At 42.9% G+C, this 22,099-nt stretch overlaps 2 protein-coding genes across 5 annotated transcripts; one reads left to right on the top strand and one right to left on the bottom strand.

Annotated features, from left to right (window-relative positions):
* Positions 1-4,392: 4,392 nt before the first annotated feature.
* Positions 4,393-16,265, bottom strand: EMC8 (ER membrane protein complex subunit 8). 4 transcript variants are annotated; one of them, XR_009959788.1, is made up of 6 exons: positions 15,929-16,265; positions 10,839-10,915; positions 8,776-8,845; positions 8,177-8,271; positions 4,762-7,863; positions 4,393-4,579 (listed from the first exon to the last, which is right to left on the bottom strand). XR_009959788.1 is itself a non-coding variant. In XM_062586367.1 (5 exons), exons 1-5 carry the CDS (start codon positions 16,136-16,138, stop codon positions 7,704-7,706), a joined length of 612 nt encoding a protein of 203 aa, XP_062442351.1. In that variant the 5' UTR covers positions 16,139-16,265; the 3' UTR covers positions 4,393-7,703. The 4 variants fall into 4 exon arrangements, 1 of the variants encoding a protein (XP_062442351.1); XR_009959790.1 differs by having other exon boundaries at positions 4,393-4,510; XR_009959789.1 differs by having other exon boundaries at positions 4,393-4,947; positions 7,040-7,863.
* An 83-nt stretch (positions 16,266-16,348) lies between these two features.
* On the top strand, positions 16,349-20,891 carry LOC134146148 (cytochrome c oxidase subunit 4 isoform 1, mitochondrial). The gene is made up of 5 exons (XM_062586368.1): positions 16,349-16,453; positions 17,288-17,367; positions 18,373-18,540; positions 19,733-19,864; positions 20,627-20,891. Exons 2-5 carry the CDS (start codon positions 17,289-17,291, stop codon positions 20,761-20,763), a joined length of 516 nt encoding a protein of 171 aa, XP_062442352.1. The 5' UTR covers positions 16,349-16,453; position 17,288; the 3' UTR covers positions 20,764-20,891.
* The last annotated feature ends 1,208 nt before the right edge of the window (positions 20,892-22,099 follow it).

The following is a 22,099-nucleotide window of genomic DNA, read 5'->3' as shown; positions in this document are numbered from 1 at the left end:
CACTTACAGCATGGGCTTGGAGCAGGCCAGCTCTCTCCCAGAGCCCCGGCATGGCTTCCTTGGCACTCAGCTCCCCACCTCCCAGCATACACGGCAGGAACTCTCTCTCACACACCCAGAAATGCTCCACTCAGGATTTGCTCATCTGCTTTTTCTCTAGCTTCTGACTTCACCTTGTCACTCTGCCAAGTGCCCTTTGGGCTCGTAGTGATAACTCCCACCCAAGCTGACAGTCTCTGCCCTGTGCACTGGCAGGAGGGCCAGTGACAACTACAAGCTCCTCTCAGGGGCTGTCCCAGACGCACGTAGCCTGCATGACATTTACATATTTAGCTTTTAGCCAGTTTCCTAAGATGACGGACCCTGTGCTGTCATCCTCTGTGTGGGTGGATGCACGTCCCTCCCAGTTACAGTTGTGGCTGTTTGGCAGCAGGGTGCAGAGCAGGGTGCTGTTCTCCCCAGGATCAGAGTTCACAAACTTACTGGCCTTGTTCAACCTTGACAGAGAAGAGGGTGGAGGTCTCTGAAGCGCTCATGAGTTTCAAGGAAGATTAACAGCTGGGGTGAGGATGGAGGGCATCCTCAAACTTTTGCTGGAAGGGTGACTGCAGGATGAGATCATAGCTTCTTGGATGCCAGAGAAAGCTCATGGAAGAGATGTTACGAAAACACTAGCCACAAGAAAAGTTTTAGTTGGAGAGCACAGCTTATTATACACCATAGAAGCCAACAAGGAGCTGCAGCGCTACAGTGAGGCAGGCTTTGCTGGTGTCTTTCAGAAGAAATTGCTAGTTCAACAACAAGCTGAGCTTATTTTAGAATGGAGCGAGTGGAAGCACCTTTCTGGGTCACGGGAGTCTCAGGGTCTGCCAAAACAGGCAACATAGCCGCCTGGCTCTATGCTAGCAGAGCAATGAGGCAGAAAGGTTGCATTGGACTTGATGAATCTCGATGTGGAAAAGAGGGAATAGATGTCAGGAGGAGAAGGAGAAAAGAAAATCTGATGGAGCCCAACGCTGAGGGAGGGCGAGCAGGTAGCCAGAGGAGAAGCCAGGCGTGGGAAGGGGGGAGTACGTCATGAGAAGCAACAGAGAATGCAGACCAGGGAAGCTGGAGCAACTCCAACATTCCCTAGCACAGGCTCCTGGCAAGGTCAGCAGATTGAATAACCAGCAGAAACCATGCAGGCAAAAAGTCCCCCAAAGAAAATCCACAGGGACATTTCAGTAACCCTCACAAGTACGCCAAGAACTGGTCCATCTGATGTCGCAAAGAGTGGGAGGCAAAGCAGGGCGAGCACGTACCTTAAGCACGAAACACAGTGTGCTGGGTTCTCCTGCCAGAGCCCACATCCATCCAGAGCAAACCGCTTCCCTGCCAGGCATGGATTCAGCAGTTGGCTCAGAGGCCTTGGCTTGGAATTGGCTTAGAGACCTGGCCGCGTCTGTCACATTTCTCAGCTCATTGAGCTTCAGGTTAATCTCAGCCCAGATTTCCCTTTTATCCTCTCACACAAGCTCTATACATTTTTTCAATTAGGTCCTCTTTTAAGCTACAGAGGGCATTTCTAGGAAGGGCTGCTTTTTTTCTCCTGCCACCGCAAGCTCCTGCTCTGCCTCACGCTGCAGTAGCCACACGGCTGTGAAAGCTGGCTGCAAAGACTGGGATATCTCTGGCAGCAGTGCCTCCAGCATCCAGCAGAAGTACTGCCACGTTACAACCCAGTGCAGTGCTATCTGGTGTATGAAAGCTCTGTTCTTGACCATGCACGGTCTGTCCCCTGTGGAAACACACTGTACAAATGAGCCCTGTGCACTTGCCACAGCAGGTTTTGCTAAACTGTTTTGGGGGTAGCATGGGGGAAACAACTTCATGGCAACTTCATAGGATTTTTTGGGGTAGATTTCAGCCTGTTGTAGAGATCAGCAAAACAGCTTTCACAGGCTGGAAGTATTTGAGTCGTGACTTGCTGAAATCCATTATGATCACTAACATCTTTAGAGGTATGCAAAGCTAGGGTATGAACACAAAACCTTTGCTGCACACACTGGCATCTGCATTCCCAAACTCCTTGAAGGAGTTACACGTGGTACCCCTAACCTGCTTACCCAGTGTATTAACAACAGTGGCATTTAGGCCTCTGAAGAATGCCTAAGCAGAAAGGAAGGTTGGTAGATATGGATAAGAGGGATTTAGTCTGCACCAAATTAAGAAATAAAAGCAGTTGCTGGGTTGCTGAGGACACTAACGCGTATCTGTCCCTGCGGAACACAGAAGGCTGATGGCTGGGTAATCACTGCAGTGGGAAAGGTCTCATTTAGGCACACTCCGTTCAATTATCCACCGGAGGATTGCGGTTCTGACAATCCAGTTTCAAAGGTGAAGTGGATTGTGCCTGTCAATTGGAACTGCCTAATGGCTTTATATTGCCCTGCGATTGCATCCTTTCCACCCGCAGCCCTGCCTCCTTCATCAGGGCTGTGGAGGTTGGCAAAGCGCCAAGCTCCGCGCCAGAAACTGCAAAGCAAAGGCCATCTTGTGGCAGTCGTTGCACAGCCACACAGAAAAGCAGACTGATTTCACCTTTCACACGACCCTATAATTGGAAACCCCAGACCACAGCCAGCAATCTGTCTCAGTCCACTTCGATTACACACCTGCAACCTTTCACAGAGTCTCAGATAAAAACCAAAGCAAAAATATGCAGATAGGGTGTACTTTGGGATGAAAAGGCTAGCTTAAAATGTGATCTTAAAAGCGACAGTAAAAAAAAAAAAAAAAAAAAAAAAAAAAAAAAAAAGGAAAAAAAAATCAATCAGGTACTCAGTGGATACATTAACACAATGAAATCACTGCCTGCTCCAGGAGGGCTGATGGCAGGGCGACTTGAAAAGAACACAAGGAGTCTGCAGTGCAGGAGTAAGATGCACTGGCAAAGCAGCACGCAGAAACCCAATTCTGGGGCAACAGAGCATGGGCAGAATGGAAAGGAAGCAGCTTGCACAGCATCTTCTGTCCAACCCACACCACCTCACTAGACTTTTTACAGGCAATCGCATGTGACTTAAGCACATTCAGCTCTGCTCCAGGATCTAAATTAAAACACAAACTAGAAGCACAGCTCTCAAATGCAGGCTAACCATATTTCCCCTTGAGAACATTTTCCAAGCTGCAGTCAACCGCAAGTCCATCCCTGCTAACAGTTTTTGCCATTAACATTTGCTTGCTCTTTCCGTATCAGTAACGCCCTCCATCTGAGCATCTCAAGACACTTTACAAATTGCAGCAGAGCAGTGCAGCGATTAGGCCTCTAGCCAGGGAGTAAAGAGACCCGTTTCCTTCCTGCATTTGTCACTGTCATCTCTCTCTGTGCGCGTCTTTGCCACTTAGATAAGAAATTCTTGGGGGCAGATCACCTCTCACTGTGTGCCTATGCAGCCTCAAACAGAGCAGGGCTGGACCACAGTAGCAATGAACATCTGTCTGCCTCTGGCTCCAGCTGTGTCAGGTGAAGAGGTTATGGCTCCTCCATCCTGCCAGCTGAACTGCTCGTGTGCTTCCTAAAGCCATGTCAGTTCTAATGAGCTGAAACAGGTTACACGATAGCTCCTCGCTCATGCTGACACAGGCTAAAGAACAGCCCATGAGCTGCTCAGCTGGCAGACTGGAGGCGGTGGGGGGCAATCCCCAGTGGGACGCAGCAGATGAGTGACAGAACAAAAGGCAGACGGCAGACTGTTTCAACTGCTTGGGTGAAGGAAAAAAGAAGAAAATTCTCACATTCAAACACAGCAGTGAGCTCAGCGAGAATGCAGCATCCAATACTTTCCCCCATGGTGAATATCTCATTTTTGAATATCTCAGGAAACAGAAGATCAAATATACCCCTGGCGAGAGGGCACTGGCTCTTGTCATCCATCTGTTTTTCCCACTCTTAACACTGCACAAGCCAGCAGCAGCAGCAAAGATCACTTCTGCCAGGGATCTAGTCCCAACCAGCCGCTCAACATCCTAGGACTTCAGGATGTTCCCATTTTTCAGTGAAAATGATACATACAGGCCCCAAAGACTCTCTGCTCCACAGCTCTCTTCTGGGTATCTCAAGCTGAATATGGAGTTTTTGACCTGGGTATCAAAAGACTGAAGGTATCCTGGGCCAGAGCGCTGCATGCATTCTGCCTTGGGGCATGCCTTGCGGTGACTCGTGCTTCAGCTCAATCTGATCCTTTATTTCAAACAAAACTGATGTTTAAAACAACCCCTTGACATGCACGCACAAGCCCATTCATTCCCCACCTTCTGACTAAAGGATTCAAGGTCAGCACTCACCCAGATCCAGCAAAGAATAACTTACATACTCACATTCCAAAATCCAACCACTTTGTGCTCATATTATCAGTTAGTTACAGGCTCTATTTATTACTGCTTTTTTTAAACATTAGAGTTGACGGTGGAAAAAAGAACCCCACACCTTACTGGAAGAATTATCCACTTTCAAATGCTTTAGGTCCTGCAGATAAGGTAAAGGAAAAGAGCTGCGAGTCAGAGCCCTGGGCAGGCAAATGCAACAACTCCAAATCTTAGTGAACAGAGAGAAAGAAAAATTAGCTCTGCATGTTGTTAACGGCTAACAAAACAAATAAAGGAGTGAGACAGATGTGTTCCCAATGCTATCTTCCAAGCTATCATGAGAGTTCCACTAATGGAGATGCAGACTCCCTTCTCAAGCTTTCTTCCCCAAGAAGTTTTAAAATGAGTTACCTTCAATGCCTCTAATTAATCCAGTTCATCCCCAAGCCAGGAAACCAGCAGTTGCTCCCACAGGTAAGTCATCAGGAAAAGAGAATACGGCCTCCTTGGAGCCCAGCAGCTTCCTCATTCTTTTACATGGGTTGCTCTGGCTCTGGGTTGCCTTGGCTTTGTGAAATTCCTGGGTTTTTGTTCAGCCTTCAATACAAATAAGATAGGTGAGGTAAGATCTGAACACTACAGCGCTTATCCTTTTTGCTTAAAGCCAGCCCTTGCCTTTACTGGTGGCAAAATACTTGATGGACCTTGCTGAAAAGCAAAAGCAAATAGAAGAAGATAAAAAAAAATGGAAAGATAAAGCATTAGAAGCTGCTCCCCTTCTTGCAACTTGTCTCAGCGGTTAGTCACTGGGAGCATTCATCATTTCCGTCAGATTACAGCCTGATGATACACATTGTGCTTTGCCTTAATTTTATTTTGCAACTTTAAGAAATTATTCTCTCTAAATCATTTATCATTTTGGTAAGCCTTAAGAGGAAAAGAGGGGGCAGTGTGTGCAAGGACAGATTAGACTGTATTAACATATATATGATCAAAGCTTGATTATATGACATCTAGTTACAAAAAATGAGAAATACATTTCCTGTGGCTCAGAAGACATACCAGCTTATATTTCAGTGTTGGTTAATAACCTCACATAACTAATGCAACATGTCTTGATAAGATAACATCTGTCACTGGAAACAACAGATTTAGACTTCATGAGATGTTTGTACAAAGTAAGACAATAGTTTTCTTCCCGCAGTATGTGTGATTTGTAGAGTTTACTCTGAACATGCACTGCCAGAACATTGCTGTTCCTAAGAAATTTTATAGATGGGTAGTAAAACAGACTCTGAAATATGTTTTTCTCACTGCTTGTGAGCTAGATAGTAGTTTTCATTCAATAAGTGAAAACATTTTCATTTCCTGCAAGTGTACCTGATTCAAGCTTTAAAAAAGACTATTTGTATTGTCTTCCTTAAAACAGAAGTGCTAATCCCTTTTGTAATCCCCACCATACCTTATTACTGTAGAGCAGAGGGTCAAACAGAACCATTCAGTTCAAACCACTATCTTTCTCTTCCTTGGACAGGGAACCAAACCTCAGATATAATGGTTCTGTGGAATCTGAATTGCAGTTAGTGCCAAAGCAGGACTGAACAGAACATTTTATTCTATTCGCTGCTTCACAGTACGATTTTAGCCTTATCCTGTCGCTTGCTAAGATCAAGAATAAAACTTGTGCTTATCTAAGCAGAAGCAGAGGTAGACCAAGAAGTTTCGACAACCCCATCCCTCATTTTTTAAAATAAGGGCACTAAGAAAAAAGCAGGAACTTGGAGCAGGTGAATCATGTGGCAGACAAACATGTATCTTCACTGTATAAAGACTTTTGGTAGGAGGAGCAGAAAATCTAGACAAATAGTCAAAGGCTAAGGCTACATTAAGTTGACAAACATCCATTAGAAGCAAGACAACGGGACTCATTAAGAAATGATCATATGTAGTCCCAGACTGACACCAGGCACGTGCATCGACACCAGGCAACCAAAGCAGGCAGGCTGTCTATGCATCAGACCCCTTTTTGTCCTCTCCATCAAAAATTCCACAGAAGATCCAAGTGATATTCCCCACACCAAGTATATTTTAAAGTGCTGGGGATGATGCTACAACAACAGTGGATCAACTAAGCTGTTTTCTTTCCATCAAAACCATTACTGGTAAAAAGTGTTGAATGACATAAAATTAATCCTTCCGAGTTCATTAGGTTCACCAGCTTAAGTACTTACAGTAATGCAGTGAAAAGAAAGAGCAAGTAGGGTACACTGCCTTTCGTGTACCTGATAAAAATTAATACATATAAAAATAATGTAAAAGGAAATGATGCTATAAAGCTTTCTCATTGACCAGTAAACTTATTCTTAGAAACCAACAGTGATTAGAAAGATAGACAGAAGCTTAATTAGAGTACTTCTAGACTCCTCGATCCAACATACTCAGATCATTTGCTTTCAACTCAGAGATACATTCTAGGACTTCTTAAATGGACACCACTTGAACCTGCTGAAAATTAAATCTGTTTAAAAATAAGACAGAAAAGACTGCATACAATTAATATGGTATTTCACTCTCCTCTTCTAGGCAGACAAACTCTTTTGGAAGTTTCATTCAAAATCACTGATGTGCTTCCAGTCCCTTTTTCTGTTTCTTTTTTTAAACAAATCAATAGGCAAGCATTTGTTTTTACCTTCATTATAACTTTTTCAAGCAGAAACTGAGGTTGTATGTCCAGGGAGAGCAGGAATCACTTTGGGAATCCTTTGGGAATACTGCTTAACACATTATCTGTAGCTGTGCCATGCTAAACTGCTGCAAAACAGGTGCCACATAAGCATGGTGCATCATCTTCAGCAATACACCCCCTACTGCCCTGACATAATGCCATTTCCAAGTGACACCCCAAGACTAGTTAACCTTGGATTTCGTTTATGTATTTGACCTTAAAATATCTCATCTGAGGACAAGAATCATTTTTTTTGAAAGATATCTCATAGATCTTTAAAAATTACTCTAAATATTACAAAAGCTTAGTTAAAATTTGTTAATATAAACAATGAGGACAAGCAGAAGTAGTTCTGGTTTTGAAGGTTATAGTAAAATTCACTACAACTGAGAATACATCCACAGGGGCAGCTGTAACTGACAGTTTGTAGTTCTTTCCTGGAATCTCATTAAAAAGATTTGATTGCTTAAGGACACATCACTCTTTGCAATGTGACATGCCACTCTTTTTTAATCAGTCGGGTTTCCACACAAGGTACTGAATATTACTCTATTTACATTCAAAAATATCATTTCTGTGTCTTCAGTACATAGTGGAAATGCCCATAAATTAGTCAGTAGAAGTCTCTCTAACACAGGTGGAGGACAGCTTTGTTGATCTCTGGGTTTGTCCAGTCATTCCGGATATCATCCAAGTGATTATCGAAATCTACAAGCGACTCGTAGGACTTGCTGTCCAAGAGAGATGCAGCGATTCTCTGGGCTTCGGACCAATCTTCACAAAAATCTCTAGAATGTAAAATAACTAGGAATCAATAATCATCACAGCAAAAACTCCATCCTCTCCTTCACCCTGGAAACATGCCACGCACGCTACAGCGTGGTCATGGCAAAGGAGGGGCACACATTGCCTGGCTTTAAAAGCTGGCTGTTCTTTTCAGTACGATGAAAAGCTCAAACAACAACTCTAAAAGCACTGTCAGCTACACCCACCACCCTAACAGTATCATTCAGCTATGGTGAAAGTTTTGCCCTTATACCATACACTTTTGACCAGGCAACCTCTTTTGCTCACTACTCAAATACTCTCAAGTTTACTCACACGTGCGGGTCTTTGCACCTCCACTTGTTCTCATGAAGTTCATACACATGAATGGCAGGTTCTATGCACTCCATTGTAAACTTGGTGTTATCAACCTAGTGAGCAACAGAAAAACAGTCTTATTCTTCCCCTCAGGAACCCAAATAAAGAGATGGAATTTAAAAAAGTCAGTTTTACAAACAGGGCACTTTACACTAATTAATCCACTGCTTTAGCTTCAAACAAGCAAATTCTCACATGTTTAAACCACCAACATTCTTTGTAACTGCAGCAAGAAGGCAAAGCACCATTTGTTTCTCTTAAGACACAAATTTAAATCCTAAAAGGGCTCCGAACTAATGAATACTCCACCTTCATGCAAGTCTTATAAGCACAGAACATCTCCACTTCCTTTGTGATGAAGGAGAGATAAGAGCAGTCACTTCATAGACTTATTAACAGCTCCACCAGCTAAAAGTGGTTGCTTCTCTTCCCCAGAGGATTTGGAGGGAAAGGGCAAATTAGTCACTTCACTGTTAAAAGGTCCAGAGAATCGCATTTAAATGGTTAGTCCAATACCATGGTCATAACATTAACAATAGGAAAAGGAAGTAATTTACCATTATGAGCGCTGTATCATTAAAGCCTTCTGCAATTCTGGAGGCCACCTTTTCAGCAACTTGGTTGGGACTGCAGAAAAAAGAAAAAAAATAATTGTTATTTGAACCGTGACACTTCAGCTCAAACCAGCAGGAAATATGCTTAAAGAGATGTGAAAATTACACCATGTACTTACAAACAGGAACAAGATATCAAGCTGATGCTACACTTGATTTAAATCAGAAGGTCAAAAAACCCTAGCTCCTCTCTTCAGCACACGATCTGAATCTTAGCTATGCTTAGGCAATGCATTTTTGAGCAGCAAAATGCTTACTGCAGACATTATGTGGAACAAACATTTTGCGGTCTCCTACCTTCTCCCATCAGACCACAGCCGCAGCCACCTTTGCCCTGACAGGCGGTTTGGAAGAAAACATCTGTGTTTGTTCCCCAGTCTGCATTTGAACTCACTCACTGCCCAGCTTCTCTACAAAAATCAGATCATCTTTTAAAAAAACATTACATAAAGCTTCAAAGATGACAGTCTCCACATGGAGTCAGAGTTACGCTCAAAAATGAAATTTAAGTTTAAAAACAAACTAGCCCCTGATATTCCTTTAATCTGCAAATAAAACAGTTGTGTCCAATGGAAGCTTCAAACTGCATCTCCTCTTTAAAATGTCTCCAGTCGATCTACTTCCCCTGCAAGGTAATTACAATGCCCTTGCCCCCCCTGGATATCCAAGCAATCGTAAGTGTTACTTCAAAAACATACTTGAGGTTGAAGAACATACACTGGAAAAATAACTGGAATTTAGCACAGTACTTTAAACAAGTTGTTCATATTTACTTTAAATGTAAATATTACATAATCTCATTAGTCTTGAAATTGGATCTAATATATACATAGGAAAATATTTGATATGAATATATAAAGCTGTACTGTGGCTCCAAAGGAAGGCCCCCTTATTGGTTGTTTAATAATCTGAGTTAGCTAGAAAGAAAAAAAAAAAAAGAGTAAACTGATGGTGTTCTGGTAAGGCACACAGCCGTGCATTCATACAAATGTATATAATTCCCAAGAACTTAATACAGTACAGTGTATACATGTCTATACATGTGTATGTGTAACTCATATATATGTGTGCATACACACGCATATATATTAAGTGCAGATTCTAAGCAATGGTATTTGATTTCTCTTAATAACTGGAAAGTATGTCTACAGTAGTGCTTTTGGAAACTTCCCACTATGTGTCAATTTGGTTACTTTGCCATGGATTTCCTATCACTCAGAACCTAGAGCTTTAACTACACTTTTTTACCCATAAAATATTTTGGGGAATTTTGCATATAAAAATAGCATTTAGGTCTGACAATGATAACTGTCAATTAGTTTCTAGTGAGAACTACTAGGGCAGAATTTCTGAAAAAATAAATTAATTGGAAAATTTTATCTCCTTTTCAAAAACAAAGCCTTCCAAAGCTTCCAGTGGAAAACACATGCCCTAGAGACCTCCACTTTTTTGGAAGTGTTACTTGTCCATTATGACTACTCCTCAGGCAAACAGTAAGCAAAAAGCAAGATTTCTGCTTGACTGACATCATCTTCCATTTCGTGATAGTCCTCTGACTGTGTTAAAAAAAAAAAAAAAAAAAAAAAAAAAAAAAAAAAAAGAAGAAGCATTTTACTTAGGGACAATTAAGTAATGTAGTAAGAATTAGATCGCTTCTGAAGAACTTTCCAAAAGATATCTACAGTCATTAGAGTTTGGAAAACAGTTACTGCACAAGTAAACCGCTTGCAAATTCTGGCTATTTCCTTGATGACTGCAATTAAATTAGCTGGCAGTCATTCAAATACTGGCCTTTTACAGTCCATTAAAGAAGAGAAATTCAGGAAAGACTGAGGTTTCTGCACCTGAACAAAAGCCATATCCACCAGCATCACGAATACAATGTGAAACCACGTGACAGTTGTCAAACTTAATCAACATTCACAATTTATGTCAATGAATTTTGTTGGCAGAGTACAAAGTACAGCATAAAAGAGCAAACAGAAGGAAATATTGCACCAACACACCTGGCGTCTTTCACACGTTCATTTGCCTGGTAATATCCAGCTATCACGTAACTATTCTCTTTGCACCAAGAGTCAATCTGAAAAAGTAATAGGAACAATTGAGCCCAGGAAGTAAAAAACCACTACAAATAACCATGGAAATTCTGTATCTATCCTGCAAATAAAATGGCAACTGAAATCTTACAATATTTTTGAAATACTTCTTAAATTAACCAGATGGTATTTACGTATATTTTTTTAAAACTAGAATTGAGAAAATTAAGCATTTGGTTAACGCTATCTTTCTGCAAACCAAACAAAAGAATAGGGAGTGATCCCAAACAAAGCATGGCCTAAATTTAAGTGACAGGATTTGTGGAGTACTTGATCCCTGCTGTCTGGGAAAAGATGATTCCAGGTCTTATTTATTACTTCACTACTTTCAGTTAGTGCTCACTTGACACAGAAAAACTAAGACAGTGAATCTGTGACCATACTACCATTTCAAAAGAGTTTGTTGATTCTGGATGTAACATTGCTAGAAGGTTAAAGTGCAAGTATTGTTTACCTTAATTAGCAACTGAAGTTTGAAGTGAAAAGTAAATGTGCAGTAGAAAAAAAGTTTGTCCCTTTTACCATTTTTACATCTGTTCTATTACAAAGGCTTTTGCAATAAAATTGTTTTCTCTGAAAGTTCACCTACGAGGGTAATCAATCACTGAAACAAATTATGACACAATGTAGTGAATTTTCCACCCTTTAAAGTCTGTCAGTCAAAACTGAACCCACTTCTAAAATACTCTCCAGCTCAATCACAAATGATAAGGGCTTGATGAAAAAATTATTGGCTTAGATTCTCTAATCTTTGTTACAGGCATCGTTAGACTAGGCAGTTCCTCCTTGCTTTACCATCAGAATGCAAATGCTTAAACATATGCACGTATTTATATACAAGCTACAAAAGCTTATCTACAAAAAGTTTATATACAGTCTACGTAAGTTCATGTAGTCTTTTTTCAAGTAGAGTTTCAGCACATACACATTTCAGTGCTCTCTTTGCTTTAAGCTAGATCTAACGTTGTCATACAGTGTCTGTCTTGTTTTGAAAAAAAAATGTGTGTGTGCGCGCACGTGAGAGATGTTTTTGCTTTAATTACGGATACCAGGTCAGAATAATACAAAGCCTTCAAAGACAGAAAAGAAGAAAGCAGCTAGTACTTTTTTTTGCTGTCCCCAGAGAGCAGGCATTAAAAAAGAGACCTCAACAGTTATGTTAGAATGGATTCCAAAATATATCTATGCTGATCTGTGGCATCCTGTAAATCAAATCAATCTCATATTTAGCAAAAATTATAGTATTAAACTGAAAAAAAAAAAAACTACAAAGCCATGTGAATAATCCCTTATCTACAGGGGATGACATAGATTTATCTGATAAAAAAAGCTATGTAGTCCTGCTATAGCCGAGGTCCAACTGCCATTTCAATTATACACCCATTTTGAGGGCTTAGGACTATGGTTTTAATTGTTAGTGGGTTGAAAGCTTGGCATTAAGGCCCAGACACTTTTTTTTTTTTTTTTAAAAAAAAAGTCATTAAAAAAAATTAAAAATCTTAGTTCTAAATTAATTTTTGCTGCCTCTGAAAATAGTCTAAAAAGAAGCAAGATTTTCAAATTCTCAGCTCCCTAAGTGCTAATTAAAAACTGCTTCTCTAAAAAGTCTAAAGAAAAATAAAAAACAACTAACCAAAACAAACCTTTCCGGATTTACTGCTGTGCTTCCAGCTGCAATTTCCAAACAATCTCTAGCTGCAGCAGTGTCACTGCAGGTAGCCCTAGCATCAATTAGCCATCGTTATTTTTAGTCATGTTACTGTCTAGCCTTGATTAAGGCAAGTCAACAGGAGAAAAACTATCTAGCTTCTACAGTGCTTGTCACCTCCTGGAAAATCAAAGTGGTTTTCTAAAGGTAAAAAGCAGGAGTCAGAGAGCAATTGAAAATAAAAATGATTCCAGCTGAAGATCTGTCCTTTGATCTCTTTCCACGGCTGCAACAAGTGGAGCTGCAGTCACAGAACCCCTGCTGCAGGTTTTGTAAGAGCTGCGAGAGGAGAACGACTGTAACCTACTGCCGCTCACTGCTGTTCCTGCGGTGGGAGTAAGCCGTACAAAAGCAGGGGGAAAGCACTTGTTTTTAGAGGAGAAGATGTGGTTGTAAAACCACATCAATTAGCTGAGGAATTCAAAGGCACAGACAACATACGAAATAACTCACTTTTTCTTTAATGACTCAGTATTTTAACGGGATTTCAAACTGACAAGCTGAAGTACAAATTAAATAAACATACTTCAGCTCTTTCTTCTAGAGCTGCAAGCATTCAAGAACTGCTGTGCATTTAATAAAAAGCTAGTTTCAGAGTATATTTCACCTAGATTGTTGTTAAAATGCTGCTTGCAATTTTCAGAAGTCACCACACGCACAAGTCACAAGACCATCAATCCCATTGATGCTCTAGGATAACTCAGGTCAGAGAAGAAGCAGATTAAATCTGCAGTCTGTTTCAAAAAAAAAAAAAAAAAAAACAAAAATAAAAAAAAAAAACTTCATGCATATTAAAAGCCAATCAGTTTTCAGGAAACTGTGACTGACTTGAGTAAAAATCAGCAATAACTGAACTATAAGAGAAAGCATCCCATCAAAATTGCCAAAACTTCAAAATTCTCTAGAAACTGAGGTATTTAGTTAAAAACATCAAATTTTAACTGTGTGAATTTCATCGATTTATTTGGTAAATGTTCAAGTGTTACCTTTCGTAGAACAGGCAAGAGAGTCCTTTTAAATGTTACCATAAGAAAATTTAGCTTTCATAGCTGCTGGGCCAATATTTATTTCCATCTTTGCCTTTGTTTAAATAAAGGAGCAGAGCAAAAGGCCTTGGGCTCTTCTCAAACACTGTATTTTAAAGCTGCCAAGTCATAGCAGTCACCAAAACAGACTGGAAACTACAATACATTTTACTAAGTCCTAACTGATGTGTGAATGCCAGAGGTTTCCCCTCTAACTTACTGGATCAAAAACCAAGAGAAAGAAAAACAGTGCAAAGGCAGTAGTAGTGCTGTAGATGCTGTAAGATGTTTCAGATGTTGTAAGAAAAAGGATTTATTTCCTAATAATTTGATCCTGTAACAAGACCTATGCAAGAGGACTACACTGAACGCCCAAAGTTTAGAAAAATTCTTCCATGGCAAGGAAAAGGTTTATCTAATGTGAATACTGGCCAAATCTCTTGGGTCTAACTGTTATTTTGAAAGCTAGGTGAAAGTAAGCACACTGCAGAGTTCCTGGATAGAGACTTAATCCTTAATAAGCTGACTGTGCTTCCCCACATAGCGCTCATCATAAAACAACCCCCACAAAGCCCTCGACATGCTCCCTTGCCCCTGCATTACTTTTCAATTGAACTCCGACTATAGCTCCTCACCTCTCTCTGTAAGGTAAGGGGGACCTAAAAGAAAATACAATTTCTATGCATGTGACAGAAGTCTCCTTTGTAGGTACTATCAGTAGGTACCTACTTGCAGCACTATACAGTCACCTTAGTGCCAAAGGGAAACCTACTCTACACCACAAACCCTACACGTACTTTAAATACATTATACATGTTATTCTATACTTCATTAGCAACTTCCACTTATTCATTCGCACAGGAAAAATGAATTATTCTGTTTCAAAATGGTAAAGACAAACCCTGCCTACATTAAAGAAATTATAATCAACATTACTAGGTTTTCCCATCAAGTAATATGAAAATTGTAAAAGGTATGAACTATGTAGTGACAGAGACAGCAAAAAATGATTACACTAGAAGCATACATTTCTGTATTATTCCCATGCTGTTACACTAGTGTAAGTATACTTAAGGCAGATAAATCTTATGTGGTGCACAGCACCATGGCAAACCTATATGGTCAAGACGCAGACTCACGGCCCCATTCCTATGCCTTAAAGTTTCCATAGCACTGTCTCAAATGGAGTAACCAAGTAGATATTGAGAAATAAATATCTTTTGATGAAACAATCCATGAAACTGAGGGAAACATTTAGGCCAAAAAGTCTGAAAGAACTAAAAACTTGTTCTTTTTTCAAGGTATCAGAAAGGTATGGATTTTCCCACTGCTAATAAACACAAGTCTTGAAAAGATTATGAAAGTCTGCAGCTCAAACCATACACACATCTCAAATTAGCAGCAGCTATGTCTACACTGAAGGAAAGTGCTTCTTTGCTCGTAGACTTCACGTGCCACAGGCCCACTCCAACTCCACATCAAAATAAAATCCAGGCACGTCTCATTCTCCGTGTGTCCTGGTTTTGACAAGGCACTCTCCAGAAACCCAGGCTGGAAGGGGCCATGGCATAACCCAGCAGGTCTCCCATCCTCTGCACAACTCAGGGGCTGAAATTGAAGACTGCAACATGGCAGCGCCATACAGACACCGTTCTCATGCAGTCCACACGATAACACAGAGTAAAACAGACCATCTCACAACAACTTACTGCAAGGCTCTTCCGCAGCAGTCAGCAACCCAGAGGATAACGTAATGGAACAAGCTTGGCAAAACCTGGCCAAACTGGTGGATTAACTAACTTTAATACTTTGCCCACAGAAGGAAATGAAGATCAGCAGCGAACTTGTAATACACAGAGTGGGATTTCAAACCCAAGCCAGCAACTGCAATGTAAAAAGACTTAGTTTTTTTCCAGTTCAAGCTAATTGCTTCTGTAAAAGGGCAAAACATACGAAAAATACACTAGGAGCTACATACTTACATGCATCTCTATGCTCTCTGACAGAAACATGCCCTTTCCTAATCAGCTGCTGGTGCTTTCAAGTGGCTTAAGATAAACTGGGAAGAATGACACCAATACAACCAGCAGCCTCTCTGCCTAGGCAAAATCAGGCAACACTACACAGGCAAAGCATTCCCGCACTCCGCAGCTTTCCAGGGGAAAGCTGCGGCCGAGACGGGCCCTAAGGGGGATTTGCCCCCTTTAGGAACAGCCGGCTCCCCCCCCCCCCCTAGATTTTGGGAGCCCCGGCGCGGGTCTTACCAGGGTGAGGGCCACCTCGAGCATGGGCGCCAGAGCCAGGGTGCCGTGGAAAAGCGGGATGCAGTCCACGAAGAGCGGCGGCGGCGCGGCCTGGTCGCGGCGCGGCGGGCCCGGCGGCCGCTCGGCCACCAGGAGCCCGTTCACGGCGCAGTGCGGGTACTTGGCGCCGTGCAGCACCATCTTGCAGTAGGCCTGCGTGGTCAGCTTCATCCTGCCACGGCCCGCAGCCCCGCGGCCGCCGGACACCGGCCCCGACACCGGCCCCGACACCGGCCCCGGCTCGGCCCCTCACGCCACCCGCCGGCAAGTGCCGCCAAGCACCTCCCACGCCGCCGCCAAGCGCCCGCAGCACTGTCGCAAAAGGCAGGCGCCGGCCCGCCCGCATCCCATCGGCCCCGCGGAGGGAGCCTTTCCCCCGCGGCCTCTCGCTGCCCCGCGCATCCCGGCGTGCCCCGCGCTTCCGCCCGGCGCCTCCTTCCGGCGCCTGCTTCCGGCGGCGGGCGCGGCGTAGAGGACGGTCGGCAGGTCGTCGGGGCGGGGGGAGCTCAGGCCGCAGCGGCGGCGACTGGGGCGGGGGGAGAGGGGCCGCGCTGGGCCGCGGCCTCCGCGGGGCCGCAGCTCGGCCTGCAACTGGCGAGACCCCGCGTCCCCGGCGCGACGCTGCGCGGAGCGGTGCCGCCGCCGTCGCGGCGCCTCGGGGCGGCGGCGGCGGCGGCGGAGGGGGGCGGGGGGAGGCGGCGAGGAAGGGGGGGAGGTTTCGGGCCCGGCGGGTCCGGGCGGCGGCGGCGGCGCGGCCTAGGGCTGGGCGGGCCGCGGGGCCGTATGGCCGGGCCGCCTCAAGGTCACAGCGGCTGGCAGCGAGACTCCCCCCCCGCCCCCGAAGAACATAAATATCTACACACATATATTTTAGTAAATATCAGGTAGCTGCAGAAAATCCGCGACAGAAAGAGGAGGTGGTGCTCTGGGCCCACAGTGGCACCTTGGAGAAACCGTTAGCTCCGTCTGCCCTCGCTTTGGGAGCGCTCGTGTTGCTGAAGGAGCTCCTCTGTGGAAGTTGGGTGCTCTTAGACTCACTTGACATAGGGCTTGCACTGAGCAGGTCTGAGTGCAAAAACAGGTGTCCTTTAGGAAAAGTTGGGGGGGGGGGTAAGGACTCTTTCCACAAGCTGCAGTTGTGGAGCAGTCATGAAAATCCGGGAGCTGTGTGGTGATACATGCTGCTCTTCAGAGAAGAATCAGCAAGCCTGTAGATGAGGTTTTTTGTATCTGAACAAGCAGAAAATGGTATTATTTTGACTTAATGTGCAATTTTGATGTCATCTTGTTGCAGTGACTGACTTGTGTTCTTCCTGACAGGATGTTGGCTTCAAGGGTATTTAGTCTCATTGGCAAAAGAGCCATTTCCACTTCCATCTGCATGAGAGGACATGGAGAGGGTAGGTGGCATCTGCTTCACCTTTACAAATGACAGTGAGATAAGCACTTTACAGAAGAACACAGGATGCTGCTGTTAGGAGCTTTAAACTTGACGAGATCTTTCTTTGCCAAATGCAAGGTGATTCCTGATATCAAGTGAAGCAGTCTAAGATGCTGTGAAGGGTTTGTTTAGAAATGTTTGGTGTGGGAAGGACACCAGTTGAGGAATATTAGGTCATTAATGCTTTTACATAAGAACTTGATGTGTTACAACCTTAGTAGACAAATAACATAAAGTTTGACAAAAAAAATGAATGAGGTGCAGAGAGGTTCAAAAATTCTGAATCCTTTTTGTTTTTTTTCATTTTGCTAAATGATGCTTTTTGGCAGCACATGCTCACTCAGGAATCCATTTCAGAGTGCTCTCACTTTGTATTTCCTGACCCAGCGGGGGCTGAGCATCTCTTCTGCAGCTTTCTGCCAGGAAATGTGTTTTGGTAATGCCAGGAGCAAGGCAGGCCGAGGGCTGGTGAGACTTTTCTGATCCGAGCAGTCTCCTTTCCGGCTGAGGGCATAGCTGAAGTGCAGGCAGGAGTAACGGCAGATGGGGAATTGTAGGAATAGAGGGTCCTGGCAGGAACTAGGATGGAAAAAGTGTAGAGGATTTCTAGATAATCAGTGTGGCACTTGGAAATGGAGGTGTCTTAGACTTACAGTTTAAAGTCATTTCGGATATCACCTTTTTTGGAGATCCCTTGCTGTTATTCTTACGCTCTTAGGATAGCACTATTTTTAAGAGCTGTCTCTTTTCCCTTTTTCTCTGTGATAAACATGGATGACGCTAACCAAATAGATGGAATCTGAATATTATCTATAACCTCTTTCCCTTTTTAACTGTCATTATCACTTAACCTTTTTGGGTTACCTGTTCATTTTTTTTTTCCTCCCTCCTATAGTAACTGGTAGGATATGTTTGTGTAGAAGTCAGAAACTTCAGTCAGTGTCACTTCTGTTCCCATATGTAGCTGGTGTTGTAAAAGCAGAGGACTTCAGCCTTCCAGCATACACTGATCGCCGTGATGTTCCCCTGCCTGAAGTGGCCTTTGTAAGGGATCTGTCTGCTCAGCAGAAGGCTCTGAAAGAAAAGGAAAAGGCATCGTGGACTGCTCTGTCTGTTGATGAGAAAGTTGAACGTAAGTAGTGGGGGCTATAAATAAACCTTGCAGCTAGCAATGATGTGCCCTAATCTATTACTTGTGCATTATTGATGACTATTTTACTGCAGATACACCCATGGAAGGCAGCTTTAGGCTACTTTTAAGCCCTGATCTTTTAAATGGATCTGCAGGCAGAGAGTTGAGCCAAGAAGGAGCCATTAAATGTGATGGAGCTCTTTGCATATGTTCAAATGGAGATCGATGTATTCTTCTGTAGTTGGGATTCTTAGTGCTATTTTAGAAACTCAGGCCACCTGCCTTGGTATCTGTTAGGTGCCTGGCATCATATGGTAGATTTGATGTAAGGGATTTAGCTAGCAATTGGTAAAGTTCAACAATTCCCGCCCCCCCCCCAAAAAAAGAAGTTTTATATTTCTTTCTAATCTGTTGCAATGAAGAGATTTTTTCCAAGTTATGGTTAACAATATGTAATCTTATTAGTTCAATTGAGTAAAATGAACCATGTTTTATTTGAATGTTATCGATTGCTGATCTTAGTGTTACAGAGTTTCAGTCCATTGAAGTGTCGGGCAGGTGGTCTGACTTGTAAATGAAACTACATCACCTTTTCTGGCTGTCATCATGTTGTGCAAACACTGCCATGTTGTGTGGCATCTCTGAATGGTGTTGTGCCTACTTACGTCAAAGTGAGAAGATGTAAAACTGTCTCTTTGGAAATCCTCAGATGTTCATAAGTCCTCTCCAAATCTGATGCTGTTTTGAACTTCAGAATATCTCTTGCGATGGGGCCTTACTGGCAGAGCTGACAGTAGCCTTCTGAGATAAAAGCATTCCTGTTCAAGTGATTTGTGTGAGTGAGATCTGTGGTAAATAGCCGTACTGGGAATTGTTGGGAAGGAAGAAAAGCTATATTTCTCTTTCTGACAGGCCTAGGATGTGACTTTAGCGCAACCTTACAATCATGTTTGCTTCTATAAAATAGAGACTAACGCTGATTTTACTCATGAGGGGATGGTGGAACACAACTTGTTTACTTAGGCACAAGTGTCATGGGAGAGGCCACCTGAATCAAGAGTTATTTTTACGTCTGTTCCATTTCAGACAGCTTTAGGCTTTAATCATCTCCTTCTGGAGAGTGTCTTGTTGCCTGCACGTGCAGGAAAAATGAAAGAAATAGTTTGATGCTTTATTTTCCTCCCCTATGCAGTGTATCGTATCAAATTCAATGAGAGCTATGCAGAAATGAACAGAGGATCAAATGAGTGGAAGACCGTCCTCGGTGGAGTACTGTTCTTTCTTGGCATAACTGGTCTCTTCCTTGTTTGGCAGAAAATTTATAGTAAGTAAATGGTATATAGTGATAACTCTTTAGTTTGAGACAGGTGTCAGTTAATATTTAACGTGGAATTTGAAAATCCTCTATAAACTGCTTGGGAATTCAAAATGTTGCATAATACAGCCATATTGGTGACCACTTGGCAATTGCTGTTTGCTATCCTCTTAAAACTCAGTTCTGGAATTGTGGCTTAACAGATATAAGCAGATGTGTAGCTTAAATGTAGAAGTTGACTGTAGAAATGCGATGTTTGTGGATGGAGTTTTGGAGGGAAGAGAGGAAAAGGGAGTGAAAGAGTAGTGATATACTAGCAGTCTGGGAGCTTCCCCTGTTTGTGAAACCTGTTATCACAAAAGCTTATTGTCTTCTTGGTAGTAAAAGTTTGGGGTTTTGCCACATCTGGCTTCCTGCCCAGGAAAAGATCCTGCCTTGAGTGAACGCTGCAGGTACCATGAGACAGTGTGTGCAGTTAAATGAGCAGTTCTCCATCCTGAGTCTTTATCTGCCCACAGTGAAGATTAGGAGAAGGCTGTTGTCTTTGTACCTGCTTTTACTGATTAAGGAAGCTGTTAGAGTCTTAACTGGTCCAAGCCCAACATCTTGGAATTGGATTTAGGGAACCTGAGTTTGAGCAGGTGCTGGCATATATGGGATCAACACAAATTGCTTCAGGGGAAAAAGCTTTCTGTTAGCAAAACTCGTATGTCTGTTCCCGGCTTGTCCGTCTTGTATCACCGTGTAATTCCACCTGCTTTCGAATTGCAGTGTACGGCCCTATTCCCCACACCTTCTCTGACGAGTGGTTGGCAATGCAGACAAAGAGAATGTTGGACATGCGGATGAACCCCGTTGAGGGCATCTCTTCCCAATGGGATTTTGAGAAGAACGAATGGAAAAAATGAAGCAACTCAGTGGAACCTGCTCTGCTTGAATATGAAATGATTCCATCACCTGTGTGTGACCTCGTTGCTTATGTACTGGAACAACCTCCACCTAAATAGATGCTAATAAATGTCTGGTTAACTTGAAAGTTTGCTGTTACTGGTCTTCAGATGCTTTTGTTGTGATTGTAATTTGTGGTGCAGTTTGCTGAGGAGCAATTTTTTTCCAAATAGTCTTATTGCAGTTGATATATGAACAGGATTAATGAGTTGAAAGGAATGAAACACTTTTGTTTCTCAGGAAAAATACAAGATTAAAGTTAGTTTGAAAAGTTTCAGTATTTGATCTTGCATTTATTACCCTGGAACTGAAGCAGCAAAATTTCACTGGCTCTGCAGTGAGTATTGTTAAGTCTTCAGCCTAGATACCCTGCTGCTCTGGTGCTCTGTTCTTAGCAGAAACTGCCTGGGCTGGGCAGGGGAGGGAAATCTAGTGTTTCTGGGGCACAGCCTGGAGTCTTGCACTGCGCAAAGAGCTGAACTACATTTAAGGTAAGCAGATCCTGACTCCTGGGGAGGCTCTGTGTCCCATAACTTGATTCCAAAAATAGCATGTCAGCGCTCCAGAAGGCAGCAGTATGAATCAAGCTGCTTATATTATCAGATGGAGATAAATGCTGCCCCATTCTTTTTGCAAAGGGAACTTGACTCAGAATTCCAGTTCCTCTCAACTGCTGCTTCCAACTGAACAACATGGGCAGTCTGCAGACCTCACTCCGTAGTGCAGCATCGCTTGCTGGAGTGAGGAGGAGAGAGAATTAATAGATACAGCTCAGGCAAGAGTAGGCTTGGATACGCTTCATGCTTTGCCTCTCCTCCAAAGTGACAAAAGGTGCAGGGAGGATGGTTGCGGTTGGGGAAGTGAAAGAAATGCCACAGACGGTGGGAATATCTAGTACCTCCTTTTAGTAAATGTAATGGTGTGAACAAGTTCTGGTTCAGGACTGTCTGATGTGGGTTAGTGTTTTTCAGTGCCTGAACTAAGAAGGATGACACCTCTGTGTGTGCTGTGAGCTGTTGGTAGCTGCTGAATTTTCCCCTAGGATTATCTCCCTAGCTCTGATGTGCATACTGGGCTTTCCATAGGCAAACTGCAGGCCTTTGGTTTGGCCTCCAAAGATCAAATCTGCCTTTGAAAAAACAGCTTTGAGTTCAGTTTGTTTTCTCTGATTACTGAAAAGTCATGGTTTAAATCCATTTGTGTGTATTTAGCTGCCATGGCAGAAACTCCAGGGAGTCTTCAGTTCTCAGTCACTTCTGATGCTCTGCTGTGTCGGGACCTGGTCAGCTTTTCTGT

This window comes from Rhea pennata, chromosome 13 (assembly GCF_028389875.1).
Source record: "Rhea pennata isolate bPtePen1 chromosome 13, bPtePen1.pri, whole genome shotgun sequence".
NCBI classification, from domain to species: domain Eukaryota; kingdom Metazoa; phylum Chordata; class Aves; order Rheiformes; family Rheidae; genus Rhea; species Rhea pennata.
Note: the sequence above shows the minus strand (reverse complement) of the source record. Positions and strands in the feature narration are given on the sequence as shown.

Excerpts from the sequence above, each read along its gene's own strand:
- EMC8 (XM_062586367.1), bottom strand. The coding sequence starts at position 16,138 with ATGAAGCTGACCACGCAGGCCTACTGCAAGATGGTGCTGCACGGCGCC. Across the intron at positions 10,916-15,928 it reads TCGAGGTGGCCCTCACCCTG|ATTGACTCTTGGTGCAAAGA; the intron begins GTAAGACCCGCG and ends TTACTTTTTCAG. Across the intron at positions 7,864-8,176 it reads AGGTGCAAAGACCCGCACGT|AGATTTTTGTGAAGATTGGT; the intron begins GTGAGTAAACTT and ends TTTACATTCTAG.
- LOC134146148 (XM_062586368.1), top strand. The coding sequence starts at position 17,289 with ATGTTGGCTTCAAGGGTATTTAGTCTCATTGGCAAAAGAGCCATTTCC. Across the intron at positions 17,368-18,372 it reads CATGAGAGGACATGGAGAGG|CTGGTGTTGTAAAAGCAGAG; the intron begins GTAGGTGGCATC and ends TCCCATATGTAG. Across the intron at positions 18,541-19,732 it reads TGTTGATGAGAAAGTTGAAC|TGTATCGTATCAAATTCAAT; the intron begins GTAAGTAGTGGG and ends TCCCCTATGCAG.